General features: G+C 35.2%; 1 protein-coding gene across 1 annotated transcript in view; it reads right to left on the bottom strand.

The window, feature by feature from the left end:
• LOC104626721 (matrix metalloproteinase-16-like) overlaps positions 1–13,871 on the bottom strand; it is a gene marked incomplete at both ends in the record, with an annotated part of 39,824 nt that extends 25,953 nt beyond the window's left edge. Inside the window, 3 exons of the mRNA XM_010294722.1 lie at positions 3,158–3,462; positions 13,399–13,532; positions 13,832–13,871. Of these exons, the coding sequence (XP_010293024.1) occupies positions 3,158–3,462; positions 13,399–13,532; positions 13,832–13,871 (479 nt within the window). The remainder of the gene's footprint in view (positions 1–3,157; positions 3,463–13,398; positions 13,533–13,831) is intronic.
• Positions 13,872–13,949: the final 78 nt, after the last annotated feature.

Genomic DNA, 13,949 nt, shown 5'->3' with positions numbered 1-13,949 from the left:
TCAGGAGGAAGGCCACCAAAATGATCAGATGGATGGGACACCTCTCCTAGTAGGACCGGCAGAGAGAATAGTGGTTGTTCAGCCTGGAGAAGAAGCCCCCTGGCTGCAATAAGGGGACATCTTATTGCAGCCTTTCAGTACTTAAAGGGAGCTTATAAGAAAGATGGGGACAGACTTTTTAGCAGGGCCTGTTGCGATAGGACAAGGGGCAATGGTTTTAAACTAAAAGGGGCAGATTTAGACTAGTTATGAAATTTGTCACAATGAGGGTGGTGAAACACTGACATATGTTGCCCAGAGAGGTGGTAGATGCCCCATCCCTGGAAAGAAATTACTCAAGGTCAGGTTGGACGGGGCTCTGAGCAACCTGATCTAGTTGAAGATGTCCCTGCTGATTGGAGGGAGGTTGGATTAGATGGCCTTAAAAGGTCCCTTCCAACCCAAACTGTTCTGTGATTCTATGATTCTATACTTTTAGTGATAGTATCATTTTACTTTGATTTGATTTTTTTCCTTAAAAATACCTGAAAATTGATTAATATAAGAAATAGCTTTAGAAAACTGCTCTACCAAACTCAACCACAAAAAGACATATAAAGACATGAGTGCCCTTTAGCACTCTGTAATTTATTTAATTACATAAATAGCCAGAAGTCTGCACATTTCCATGCAGACTAAAAGTATCCATATGTGGAACTGCTCCAAAAGGGTTATCATATTTTAAATTGACAACTTGACTTCAATGTACACATGCCTGTAGATTTTCCTGAGTGCTTGAAGTAATAGTTTCAAAACCACAGAGTGTTATGTGCAGTGTTGGTCTCCCACTGAGGCCCATAAAAACATCTTAATTTAGCCTCACAGAGCATAGTCAGTAAGACTATGTACCTGAACTGCACAAACATAAGATTCCCACTGTTGTTTCTTTGAACTAAACTTGTGAAGAGGGCAAATACGAGCAGTGCAATACCACAGATTTTGCTCCAGTAAGAACCTAGGGCTTGGTCCACAAGAAATAAACTTCTTGAACTCATTCTGCTAGTAAGGGCTTTCACAATCAAGTACAGTTGCTTCACTGACCATGGCACAGCAGAACTATTGCACCATCACAACAACCACAATACCATATTTATAGTCCTTAAATATTAACTTAAAGCTTTGTTGCAAACTCCAGGCTGCAAATACTGCTACAAAAAGCTCTGAATTTTACTTGGAAAATCTCAGGTGAGAAAGAGAAAGGAAACAAATTAGATAAAGCCTCTCATTGTTCACAAATTCAGTGCAACATTGAAATACAACTGTTCTGCACTTCTTGTCTTCTTTATCATTTTTCGTATGCCAGACACATCCTCGTGGTGCATGTGTGCATGCTTTTTTGTGCATCACTGTTTGCTGAAGAGACTCAAACTCTATGTAAATGGCTTAGAGAGATCTACTAGGACAACTGAGGCTGCCTGGAAATAAAACTTGTGAAAGCATCAAGCATCAAACATAGAATATGTTTACACAAAAACTCTTCTTTGACACTGTTCTGAAGAGATGCAAAGGCTAGCTTTAAAACAGGTTTCCTATATCACAGAATCACAGAATCACAGAAACATGGAATGGTAGGGGTTGGAAGGGACCTCTGAAGATCATCTGGTCCACCCCCCCTGCCAAGGCAGGATCACCTAGGGCAGGTTGCACAGGAACACGTCCAGTCAGGTTTTGAAGGTCTCCAGAGAAAGAGACTCCACAATCTCTCTGGGCAGCCTGTTCCAGTGCTCCGTCACCCTCACAGTAAAGAAGCTTTTCGTCACGTTGAGGTGGAACTTCCTGTGCTGCAGTTTATGCCCATTGCCCCTCGTCCTATCCCTGGGCACTACTGAAAAGAGACAGGTTCCACCGCCCTGACAGCCACCCTTCAGATATTTATAGACATTGATAAGGTCCCCTCTCAGCCTTCTCTTCTCCAGACTAAACAGTCCCAGGTCTCTCAGCCTTTCCTCATACGAGAGATGTTCCAGTCCCTTAATCATCCTCGTAGCCCTCTGTTAGACTCTCTCCAAAAGTTCCCTATCTCTCCTGAACTGGGGAACCCAGAACTGGACACAATACTCCAGATGAGGCCTCACCAGCACAGAGTGGAGGGGGAAGATAACCCCTCTCAACCTGCTGGTTACACTCTTCTTAATGCACCCCAGGATACTATTGGCCCTCTTGGCCACCAGGGCACATTGCTGTCCCATGGATAACTTCTCGTCTACCAGGACTCCAAGGTCCTTCTCCATGGAGCTGCTTTCCAGCAGGTCAACCCCAAACCTGTACTGGTGCATGGGGTTGTTCCTCCCCAGGTACAGAACTCTACACTTGTCCTTGTTAAATTTCATGAGGTTCCCCTCCGCCCAACTCTCCAGTCTGTCCAGATGCCATATAGTGGCAGTAACATAGTCACATGAACTTGGAGCTCAGCAAGGGCCAGATGATACTTCTGTGAAGAGCAACTTTAAAAGAGTATTTTTAATCTTGACTTGGTATATTTTAGGTATGTCAGCTGCACTATGCAGTCACTTATTTGACTACGGGGAATGTACAAATTAAGTAAATTGGAATTATTGTTGGAATTAATAATTCCAAAATACATTTAAAAGTTATTTGGAAACACTAACTCTGTTCTTGGAATGGCATCTTTAAGAGTTGACTTTAAATGCTGCCACTGCATCACCACAAAGAAAAGCTGGAGAAGACCAGGTTCTATGTACATTGGTATGCACTGTAATAGTGTGCAGTCTGTTGTTCTTAGCCTCTCTAATAACACTGCTAAAGAACATTCCACAATTTTCCTAAACCCAAATAAGATCTATATGGCAAACAATTTCAAAATGAAAGTAAATTATGTAAACATTCAACAGTACAATGTTCAAATTAAAACAAAGGTTCCTAACAAGAATTCAATGTTTTTCAAGAGAAACATGCTTTCACACTCTAACTTACATTTAGACAGAAACTTTTCTGTATCAGATTCTAATAGACAAATCAACTGAAGATATTTCTAAAGTCATGTGAACTTAGGAAAGAAAACTATGTGACTTTAGGGACAGTAAAACATGGAAATAGTTCTGTTAGCTGAAAATTCATGCCATTTATTTATTTTGTTTAAAATTAAATCTTGTCTTACCATCATGATTGGGATTTCCCAAAGTCCATGGCTCATCTGAGTCAAAATGAGTGTCTCCCCCAATTCCTGGCCCAGGGAAATATGCATGGGCCAAAAATCCTCCCTCCCCATCAAAGGGAGAACTGTCACCATGAAAGCCTGATGCAAAAATGATTGTAATATCCACGTCCCTCTTGCCATTTTCTAATTCAACATAAGGAACTTCTTCAAATGTTAGAGGAGTTACATTCTGCCACACATCAAAGGCACGGCGAATGGCTTTACGAGTTTCAGCATCACCTACTTTTGGAGTGACGTTCTTTATGCTGAAAGAAACAGAGAAACATTAAATAGATTAAATTTGACAGAGTGGTAAGTGACACTGCTTACATCCATTTTCTCCTAATTATGAAAAGCACTGTGCTTTTAATAAAATGTGCTAGTCTGGCATTATATCCTTTAGGAAGAGTATTTTTAAACAAGTTGGTGCAAAATTATTGTGCCAATCTGTGTAGTCCTTTATGCTAGAACTTGTTATATGTTAGCTAGGTTACTCTCAGCAGTACAAATATCTTATTTTTAGAAGATTAAAAATATATTAAAAATAAAAAATTCTTAACAGTGGGATAACAAGATTAATCAACCACTGACTGTTTACCTCCTGGACCACAATTAGAATCCATCACAGTTAAAGGACAGAATGTAATTTCTGATCAAAAGAAAAATGATTCCTATTATATGAAATTTTAACTTCTTAGTGAATCCATTAACAACAGCAGAACTCCATACTGTGACCACCAACCAGTATTCATAAAACCTTAAAAACATTTCTTGTTGCATTTGTAACTAACTGGATTGATAATTCCTGATCAGAAACAATACCTTTTTATTTCAGTACAGGCTAAGATTTATGATTTGATTACTTCTATAAATCTTACATAAAACTGTAGAATTCATCAGAGAAATCATTTTATAGAAGACAATTATGTGCTAATTCAGAAATATATATTTAAACAGAAATTTCAGTCTCCACTACTTCTTCAAATGACACACAAAAAAGAAAGGCAAAAAACCATCGGAATTACATCTGAGTTCAGAGTCGCAGTTACTAGTAAAATTATAGTGGATTCATCTTTAAAAAGAAAAACTTCATTTTTATTTTATTATTGAATTCAAGAAAATAATGGCAATAACCAATTTCAGACCTACCCAACTTCTTCCATCATTTTTACTCAATTCATACGGCCAGCAAAAACTCGTTAGGTTTGTGTCTGTTCTGAAGCTGCTGCAATCAGATGCTCTTTGTTCATTTGACATGTACTTGATTGAATGTCCAGCACAAATTTCAGAAATTACATACTTCCAGAGTACATGTGAGATTTATGGAAGTTTACATAGCCTCACGCTAGCTTCTATGAAGAAAATTAACTCTACCCTGGCTGAAACCAGGACAACATAGCATGGCATGTTAATGGAGAGCAAAAATATTTTTATGAATAAACCTGGAATGATTGATTTGTTTGATACATTAAGTGTGCTTGATTATATGGCATTGTAAGTTTATACAAATGGAATAAATCCTTCAAGTCTAATTTTATAGATTTGACGCATATATAATATTTTGTTCATAGGGTCATGATGAAAACATAGTCACCTATTTTGACTTCCACTCAAAAATATTCTTGTATTGAGTTCAATAATGTTAGTCTAACCAAAGCATTATCTGTTTTTAGCTAATATGTAATGTTCAAAATAGATATCAAGAAAGATTAGAAGATAGCATACTGTAGATAATCCACTGCTTCCCTTCATCTTCTGTTCAAAAGATGATTTAACCAGGTATTACATACTTGTGCCTTTTTTCTAATTTGTCTGGCTTGTAACATGGGTTCTTGTTCTGACTTTCTCTTTCACATTCAAGAGCTTTAAGAACATATTTTGCCCTAAAAAGATATATTTAAAAGACATTTCTGCACTGCAAAGTCATTACCTTTTTGTTGTCTCTTTGCAATTAAAAAGTTTGAACTCTTTAAATCTCTTATTATAAGACATTTTCTTCAGTTTATTAAATATTTTCTGTGATTTTTATTGAGCTCACTCCAATTTTGCAATATTCTTTTAAAAATGACTCAGAACTACAAAGTACTGCTGTACTGATCTCACTGTCAGAGAGAAAAAGTCCTCTCATTTGTAGGCATACCCTTACCCTACATGATGTAAATGTCATATGATTCAAATTGCTTTGTATGATGCCCTTTCTTCATAGTTATTTACTCATCAGTAATTTTATGATAAGTGTTGTGTTGATTTTCAGGTGATTAAAAAAGTATTGGATGCACGGGATCCACTATCAGTCCCTGCAGAACCCCTCTCTGAAAGCCCCCTCCTTTATGAATTACTTTTTTTGAGATGTTTTAGTTAGCAAGTTCATAAACTACTCATCCTGCGCCCTCTGGAATGCACAGTATTTTACAACTAGTGTCATGTGGCACTATATTAAAACACTTCACAAAGGCACACTTACTGCCACTACTAAAAACTTGACAACAGTTAACCTGTTGCTATGCTAAGAATACCACCTACAAAACTGATTAATTTTTGCTAGTCAGCCCTGCAGTGCAGTCTCGAAAGCACATAAGTTGTCTCAAGCACAGCTCATTGAAGGATTACAGCCTCTGTTATTTGCTTGATATAACGAATACAGCAAACGAACTAACAAGCTTTCACAGAAAATAGAATATGTCTGGCAAAACCAATATTTTGATGTAGGAAAAGTTAATCTGAAAGATACAGTTTATTATTTGTTATTGTTTTGTATTTAGGAATCTTAGTAATGGGTCAAATTCACACTTCAGGGTTATGTAAACAGAGCAAAAGGATGGTCTTATGCTGTTATATGTCATATAAGGAAATGGACAAGAACAGATTGGAATTTTGTATTGGTGGTAAATTGATTACTTGGTCTAAAAGGGTTTGATTCACATTTTAAACCTTATCACTTTGCATTTTCTTGCTTTTTCAGTGCACAGAATTAAGTTTCAGTCATTGATTACAAATGAAAAATTGATCCATTGTGCTGGTTTCACACATGTTAACTAGGGGTGATTGCCTATGATGGGAGACATTTTTCCAGGGGACTCAGCTATTGAGTTACATCCTACATCTCAAGGTTCATTGTCAAGAAGAAATATTTTTCAAAGCATACATTCTGTATTAAAACAAGACAGATTTCTGGCTTCCAAAACAACCTTCTGGAGAGGGTAAGATTATACTGAAAAATGTAGCTTCTAAAAGACGTTAAATAAATCAATAGTTACTCCAATATAAGAGCATTTCCAGAAAATGATGGTCCATTTTACTGTGTTTAACACAAACCAAGTTCAATCCTAAAAGGGCAAATTCCAATACTCTGTGTAACACAAATGTTGAAGTTGCCTAGCTGGGAACTTTGTTTATAATAATTCACCAATGTAGATGTATGAAATACAATTTATTTTACATTTCTTTCATGGTGTTGATAATATAACCTCCAAAGCAGAGGTACGGTAAGAAGATCAATCCATAAGACAATATATTAACTTCAAGAGATTCAAGGACTCGCCTCTTAAAAGTCTTCTGCTTAGACATATCACTGCAATAGCAAATAAACTCTTATATGAACTCTTTTCATATTACATTTGGCTTTACATTTTAAAGCCAGCAGTCATCTGAAATAGTGGTAACTGTCACTGGTAACAAAAAAAAGAGGAACTGGATTATCTTACACTCAACATGTCCAGATAATGGAGGTCAAATAAAAATAAGTAGATGACATGCCAACTCAGAACCACTGTTATTGTAAGGTGGCAGCACAGCAAGACAAAGGCCATCACAATAAGAAAACAAGATTTACGAAGTATATTATTTCCTAACCTCCAAGTCTAGTGATCATTTCACAGAAAAGATGTTCAACAGAGAGAAAGATCCAATGCTGACCTTGACCAGATTGGCAGTGCAACCTTATAAAGAGGATGAGGAACATACAATTTCTTCCAAAGGGAAAGTATTTTGGCAAGCAAAAGATGATCTATAAGATGAAACATTCACTTCAATGTAGTTTTTTTTACAAACTAGTAAACTAAGTGATGCTTTGTATAAATTTTGAAAGCTATTATTCTTAGACAACCACAGCCATGTATCAACTGAATATAGTATTTTGTGGTTATTATTGCTGTTTGCTGCAAACATGGTTTTCAACCTGATAGTTGCTTTAGGCATTATAGGTTTTAAATACGTCTTGCACAAGAAGAATAAGGTTTCACCAGTGATACACACTTTTCACACTGATTTACTATTTTTACAGATTCCTAAAGTCTTGTTTTGGAGACTGTTATTCTGAAATTCTGGGTCCTATTGATTTTAGAAAAGCTTTGGCTTTTCCTTCCCCTCCCCCTCTTTCCCCAAAATATCCTCCAAAATTATCCATGTTTCAGTGACACATTTTTGGCTGTAACAGCTTCAGGAGCCTTGCAAGGCTGTCAGGATATACCTCACTTGGCTGTGGAAAATCAGTCATCTGAAATTTAAATACAGTACATTAAGTAACACATATTTGCCATTAAATTTCACTATTTTTTTTTCCTGAGCTGTCATTAGAACAGCTTGTTATATTTTTCACATAAATTGCTACAATTCTGTATATAAAATCAACCCTTCTGACCAATCTAGACCCAAGAGGCAGTTCAGCAAAGGCTAAACAAAGCTCAAAATGCATAAAGCTTATCATTACTCCTTACCTTAGCAGTAATGGCCTCCAAAAAAGTTGTAACAACTCAGTGACAGACTTCATGGCCTAAACACTTTGATACTTCTATTCTCCACTGCATATGATAAATACTGCTTTTAAATTGATTCTGTGCTCATTTGTGCATTAAAACCAGAGTACAAGATTAATTAGACTGAATATTAATGAGTGTTTGTGGAATTATTAGGTAATTACAATGATGCAAGACGGTATTTTATTTTTTTAGAACATAAATATATCAACTAAATATAAATGAGGAAAATACTTCTACAACGCCGTTTCTCTCCAAGATTTTCTTGGAGCAAAGTCACAAATTGGAATTCCCGTTCTAAAGAAAGAAAGGATACAGATGACAGAAGAGCAGGAAATTCAACTAAGTAGGTAAAAAGTTTCAGTCAGTAATTTGTTTGAAGTAAGACAATTATAGATCTGTATTTGATATGAAACAGTTAAGATAAAATGAATTGAAACATAGCTTAAATTTGAGTAACTTGTTGAAACTACTTTCTCATTGCCATTGCTGTAAATCAAACCCAAACTGAACCAAAGCTTTTCCTTTTTTTTAATCATTGTTTTTATTGAAATTAATAGATTATCTCTGGTCAAAGGTATATTTCATTTTGCACCATCATTTCTCTAAAGATATTTTCTATCAAGTTGCTTCATTAATCTCTCATTGATGTGGGTTTTCTTAGTTTCAACTTATTTCCAGTCTCACTTTGCTAACTCTTTGTAGCTATAACCTAAGAACGTTTCTCATGTAAAATGTGATCTTGGTTCATATAACTCCTGCTCCAGTTGATTAAACCCAAGTTGCTTTTGATTTTCTGTGACCACATTAAAAGTCAACCTGCTGCCATGTTGGAAAAAATTTATAATTCATAGATAATGTCTATCTATCTCTTTCACAAAGAAGAGAATTCCAAGATACAAACCCAAAATTAGCAAAATACTTGAGAGATAAACACTTTTATAGGAAAGATGTTCTAAGAAATCCCATGTCATAATTTAATACTGATTTTAAATGAATAAAATGCAACATAAACATTTACAAATATGGCATATTGATATTCAAATGTTTAATTATCTCAGGATTTCTGAAGTAGATAAATATTAAAGAAATGAGAACTGATATTTTACAATATTCAAATTTTATGTGAAAAAAACTGACACCAAAAATACATAGACTGAAGAACATTTTTTTGTTATTTACACTGCAAAAAGCGTAACTAACTGGCTTAGTGGATTGTTATGTAGGAATTCTCTCTCTACAATTGGTAGTGCTTTTTAGTGAGCTTTTTAGTGCTTTTCAGAGAACCTTGAAAACTTCTTCACCATGCCACTCAGAATGCTTTCCACATCTGGAGATGACACTTCTCAATATAAATCTGCATGCATTATCTACACTACTGTGTGCTCTGTGATACAGAGAAGCTAATAACTTCAAAATTTGTTACTGACTTAAAATGGTACAGTAGGATGCTACAGCATATAGTTAGGTATTTCCACTGCTCTAAGGTTTTGTAGGCTTCGTATATACATAGGGAAAAATTGTATTAAAGTGCAGCCCAATCCTGTAAATGTTTCTTGAATATTTCAAAATAAATTAGTCAGGTACAATTGAATTCAAGCATAGAATATTGCTAGAAGAATCAAATTGGAGTTTTTTCTTCCCCATGACAGCAAAATAAAGCAGAATAGCTTTTAAATTATTATTTTATTTTATATTGTTACGAGTTCTAAGTAATGGTTGTACTTCAAGGTAAAGCTTGGCTTTTCAGAGAGCATTCTCCAGTTTTATTTGCAAAAGTGTTCTGCAGACTGAATAATTTGACCAATTGACCAATGACTGGCTGCTGGAGTTAAAATTATGAATAGTATGCCCAGAATTCTGATGAAGAGGACTTTATATTCAATAATTCACTGCCTAAAAATGACTTATAAACATTTATGTTTATGCTGACTGCTTTATTGATTCACATTGTTGCTCCTTCTTTAAAGTACAGGATGATTTAGTTCCCTAGAAAAAGATAAGGTGATTGTTTCTTGAGAAAGACTCGTGTCTTTTTAAACACCACTTTAAAAAAAAAAATTAAAAATCCCTTAGTAGGTTTCATAGATTCCTTTTTTTCAATCTCTATAATGTTGAGAGATTGTTGTGTAACCTGATATGGTCTGAAACACTAAGGAAGAATCAAGACCCTATTATTAAGATATTTGTAGTTTGTTCTGTAATGGAGCTATAATTTTCATATACTTTAGATGTTCACATTCACTCCGATACTCCTCTGGCTGGTAAAAAACTTCAAATAATCATTTTCTATTTCTCTCTTTGTAAAAGTCATGTTAGTATATAACAAAAGTACTAATAATGTTTACAAGGTATACTGGCATGAACTATACCAGGTAGAAAAGATACAGTAAGTAACATTGTTGTGCAACTTCATTAAAAACAGAAATTCACTAGTTCAGATAAGCAGAAAGCTACATTCCCTGAGGGAGAGAAAGTCTAATTAATGCAGCACAGAGCCCATTCCATGCTGACGTTCCCAATACTGTGAATTTTTATTTTGATACTGTCTGCACACATATTGTTTTCTAAGAGTAACTATCACCTAAGTCCAAAATGTAATCTGTAGCCAAAAAGGACATAATTAATGTAAATTATAATAGTAGGTCCATCTTGAAATTTTGGGGAACTGTTTCAGCTTGAAAAATTGCAAACTGAAAATATGGAAAAGTGGAAAAAATATTATAAGTTGCATGTGTATCTGTTTTGATCCTCTTACCCATGATTACAGGGACAATCTAAGAGGAAATATATTCTGAACAACATTAATTAATTTAAATCTAATAGGTTCCAGGAACAATTCTTGCGTAAAAATACGTGACAGAAAATGCTAGAATAAAAATATAAGTAGACAGTTTAAAATGCATTTATATGTGATGTCAATCCTATTTTTCCATTAATAATGTCTTGATGTTTTGCCTGAAGTGATAATTATTTCATTTAAATCCAACATCTGAGGATATACTCTAAGGACAAGTAGCCAGAGACATACTAAGTGGTAAATGTAGCTTGTGGTCTCTTTCAAAGGGCTCCCCTCAGCACTGAAATGGCACCTGTTTGACAGTGATGCGTACAAAGAAGGGCTCCACATCTGCAGATTTCACAGAGACCAACAAGAGTTCATACATTTACAGTATTAAAATACTTTATTTAAATAAGCGACAAAGAAACAAGTTTGAAAAGCTTTGCCTTACCCTACTACAGTCAAAATCCTTGGCAAAAAACCCCATCAAATATTTTAGGAATACCCATTAACTGCTGTTAAGGTCTATGTTCTGCTCATCTGTCGAACTCTTTTTAATATATGTCCACAAAATACTTTTTTTTTGCTATTACCTTTCCTGTTCAGAAAAGCTGGTGAGTGCAGTCCTATGATAAGATAACTGTGAGGGATGGCATCTTTTTAAGTGTTTATTATGTGTTTCTGTTCTGTTGGGAGTGGGTGATGCTTGGTTTTGGGGGTGGTTTTTGTGCGGTTTTGGTTTTGTTTTCCAGAAAAGTGGAAGAGGTAGCAGACACTGATATGAGGGAGAAACCACTCTTTCTTTGGAGGAATTACTAAGCTTACTTAGTGGGCACACTTCAGACTACAAGGTTCGATTGGCCAGGAAGACACAGAATGCAGTTGGAAACCTGCAGGTTATAAAGAGAGAGAAGTGGCACTGAGAAAAATGGAGCAGGCAAATGATGCTACAGATATGATCCGAAGTTTAGGGAATAAAGCAACCTAAAATGTCATTCATTTAACTGGTATTAAGCCCATAAGCAGGGAATTGTTGGGAAGAGCAAAGCAAGTGAGGAGAAGCGTGGAAAGAATTTTATTTCTTTTTTGTTATTCTTACTTGTTTTGAATTATTTTTTAATTCAGAAAGCTTAATATTGCGGTTTTTTAATTCTAGTAAAATTTGGGGTCTATAATTCAAATGTCTTTTGGTCTGCAATTTACTACAAAAAATATTATAGACTTATTCACTTCAAAGCTCTGGTTGACTGGAGGTCTTGTCAAAGTGAGAGAGTGAGCATTTTACAAGAGGAAAGGCAGGAGGTAAAGAATTGCTATGTATTCTTCAAAGTGAGAAAGATTACTAGATAGTTGCCACGTAGTTTAATACCAGGCACCCTCATTTGTTATTATGTTTAATGCCTTGGGTGACAGTACAGAAGATATACAAGTGGTAGGATTTAGACTGTTGTAAAAAATCCTGTAATGAAATAGAGAATCAGACTCTGTACAAATCAGAGCGATAGAAAAACACACATATTTGTAGGTGACCATGCATATGGCATATGTGTGCACACATGCTACATTTAAATTTTAAAATGCAGATAAATTTAAAGTGCTGTAGGTGCATTCTTATTTTAACCAACTATACATTATATTTACACTAACAATAAAGGACTCCATCCAATGCAACATACTAATCTCAAGGCAGTCAGTTCTCTATTTCTTGAAGTTGTATCAGGGTGCAATGTCTTAAATTAGAATTTTCCAATTCAGACATAAGCTATAGTATTGACACAGAGTTACTAATAAAATTATCCCTTCACTGCAGTATGAAGAACAGTCTATATGACCATTAGAGATTATGAAGTTAAAATTCAGTACTTATATGGGTTCGTGAATAATGGCACCAGTTAATGAATTTGGAAACTATTTTATCCCTCAGAACTTATCCTTGTTAGATATTACAGAAATCCCAATAAGGCTGTATAAATTTTCAAATAGGCTGTATTGGAATCCTTGGTTTGCTGACAAATTATTAATTTTATATTATATACATGACACTTTCTTTGGTTGACAGAGCTCTACCAAGTACACAGTTTGCATCTAACTTCCCCTGTAAAGATCAGTTTTGATAGTAGGCAACACACTGTGTAAACTACATGCCAGACGTACACTCCTGCACATACTCCTATGCCCATCATCATGTAGGCAGGAAATTCTTGGGTCAGTCACTTACCAAATTATAATCAAATTCATTTGTACTTAGACCTGTAGGCACCTACATTTTGCAGAGACTGACTCCTTTCAATAACCTATTTTACATACTTTAATTAGAGATCTGAGTTTCATTACAGTGCTCCTAGTTTCAGAGCAATGTTCCCTGAGAAGTTGCCAAGAGGGTTGAAAAGTAAGGTTAACGACATATTGGGTGTTAAATTGATGCTGAAAGCTTCAGAGAATTTACCGGTTACTAAATGCATGAAATTTTAATCCAAGAAAATAATTTGGTTCTTATGTAGCACATACATACTTATCCAACAGGTATTCAAATCATGATTTTTATATCACATGTTAAGAATAAATTCTCAAAAAAATGAAAAATATTTCTGAAATTTGTATTTAATTTAAATTAAAAGTCAGCACTACTAGTGACGTTTATATAGCTACATGAATATCTCTGGTACCTGTAAGTGATATGTTTGTGTTGCCATTTCTGTCCTGTTAATGCATAGCGTTTCCGACGAATGTTAAATTTGGAGCTACCTCTTGTTTGGTCAGGCACACCACATCGAGGCTTCTTCATCCAGCTGCAAGAAACAGCACCACATCGTTAAAGCAATGAGAAAGAAAAATCATAACCACTGCACCCAACTAATAAAAACATCATACTTCTTTGAAGTTACAGTATTATCAATTTTGTGTGTACTTGCAACCAGGACTAAAAAAAGGAACTGTTACCTTGTTAGCAGATATATAGTTTGTGGAACTTCATTGCATCCCATGACATTCAGAAACCAGTTTCTTTGCTGTTATTTTTTCCTAGTTTTCATTTGCTACAACCTCTAAACATAGACATCACAACTGGATAAGTCTTTCTCAGTCAATAATTTATTCTGATTCATTCAAGGTATTAGAATCTGTACTACCCACTTGCTTGCTGAAGTCAAAGTATATACACAAAGATTTAGTCAAATCACTAGTTCCTAAGTCACAGAAATCACAGAAATCACAGAAA

Source organism: Phaethon lepturus, unplaced genomic scaffold (assembly GCF_000687285.1).
Source record: "Phaethon lepturus isolate BGI_N335 unplaced genomic scaffold, ASM68728v1 scaffold10510, whole genome shotgun sequence".
In the NCBI taxonomy this organism is placed as follows: domain Eukaryota; kingdom Metazoa; phylum Chordata; class Aves; order Phaethontiformes; family Phaethontidae; genus Phaethon; species Phaethon lepturus.
This window is presented reverse-complemented; position numbering and strand designations above follow the sequence as displayed.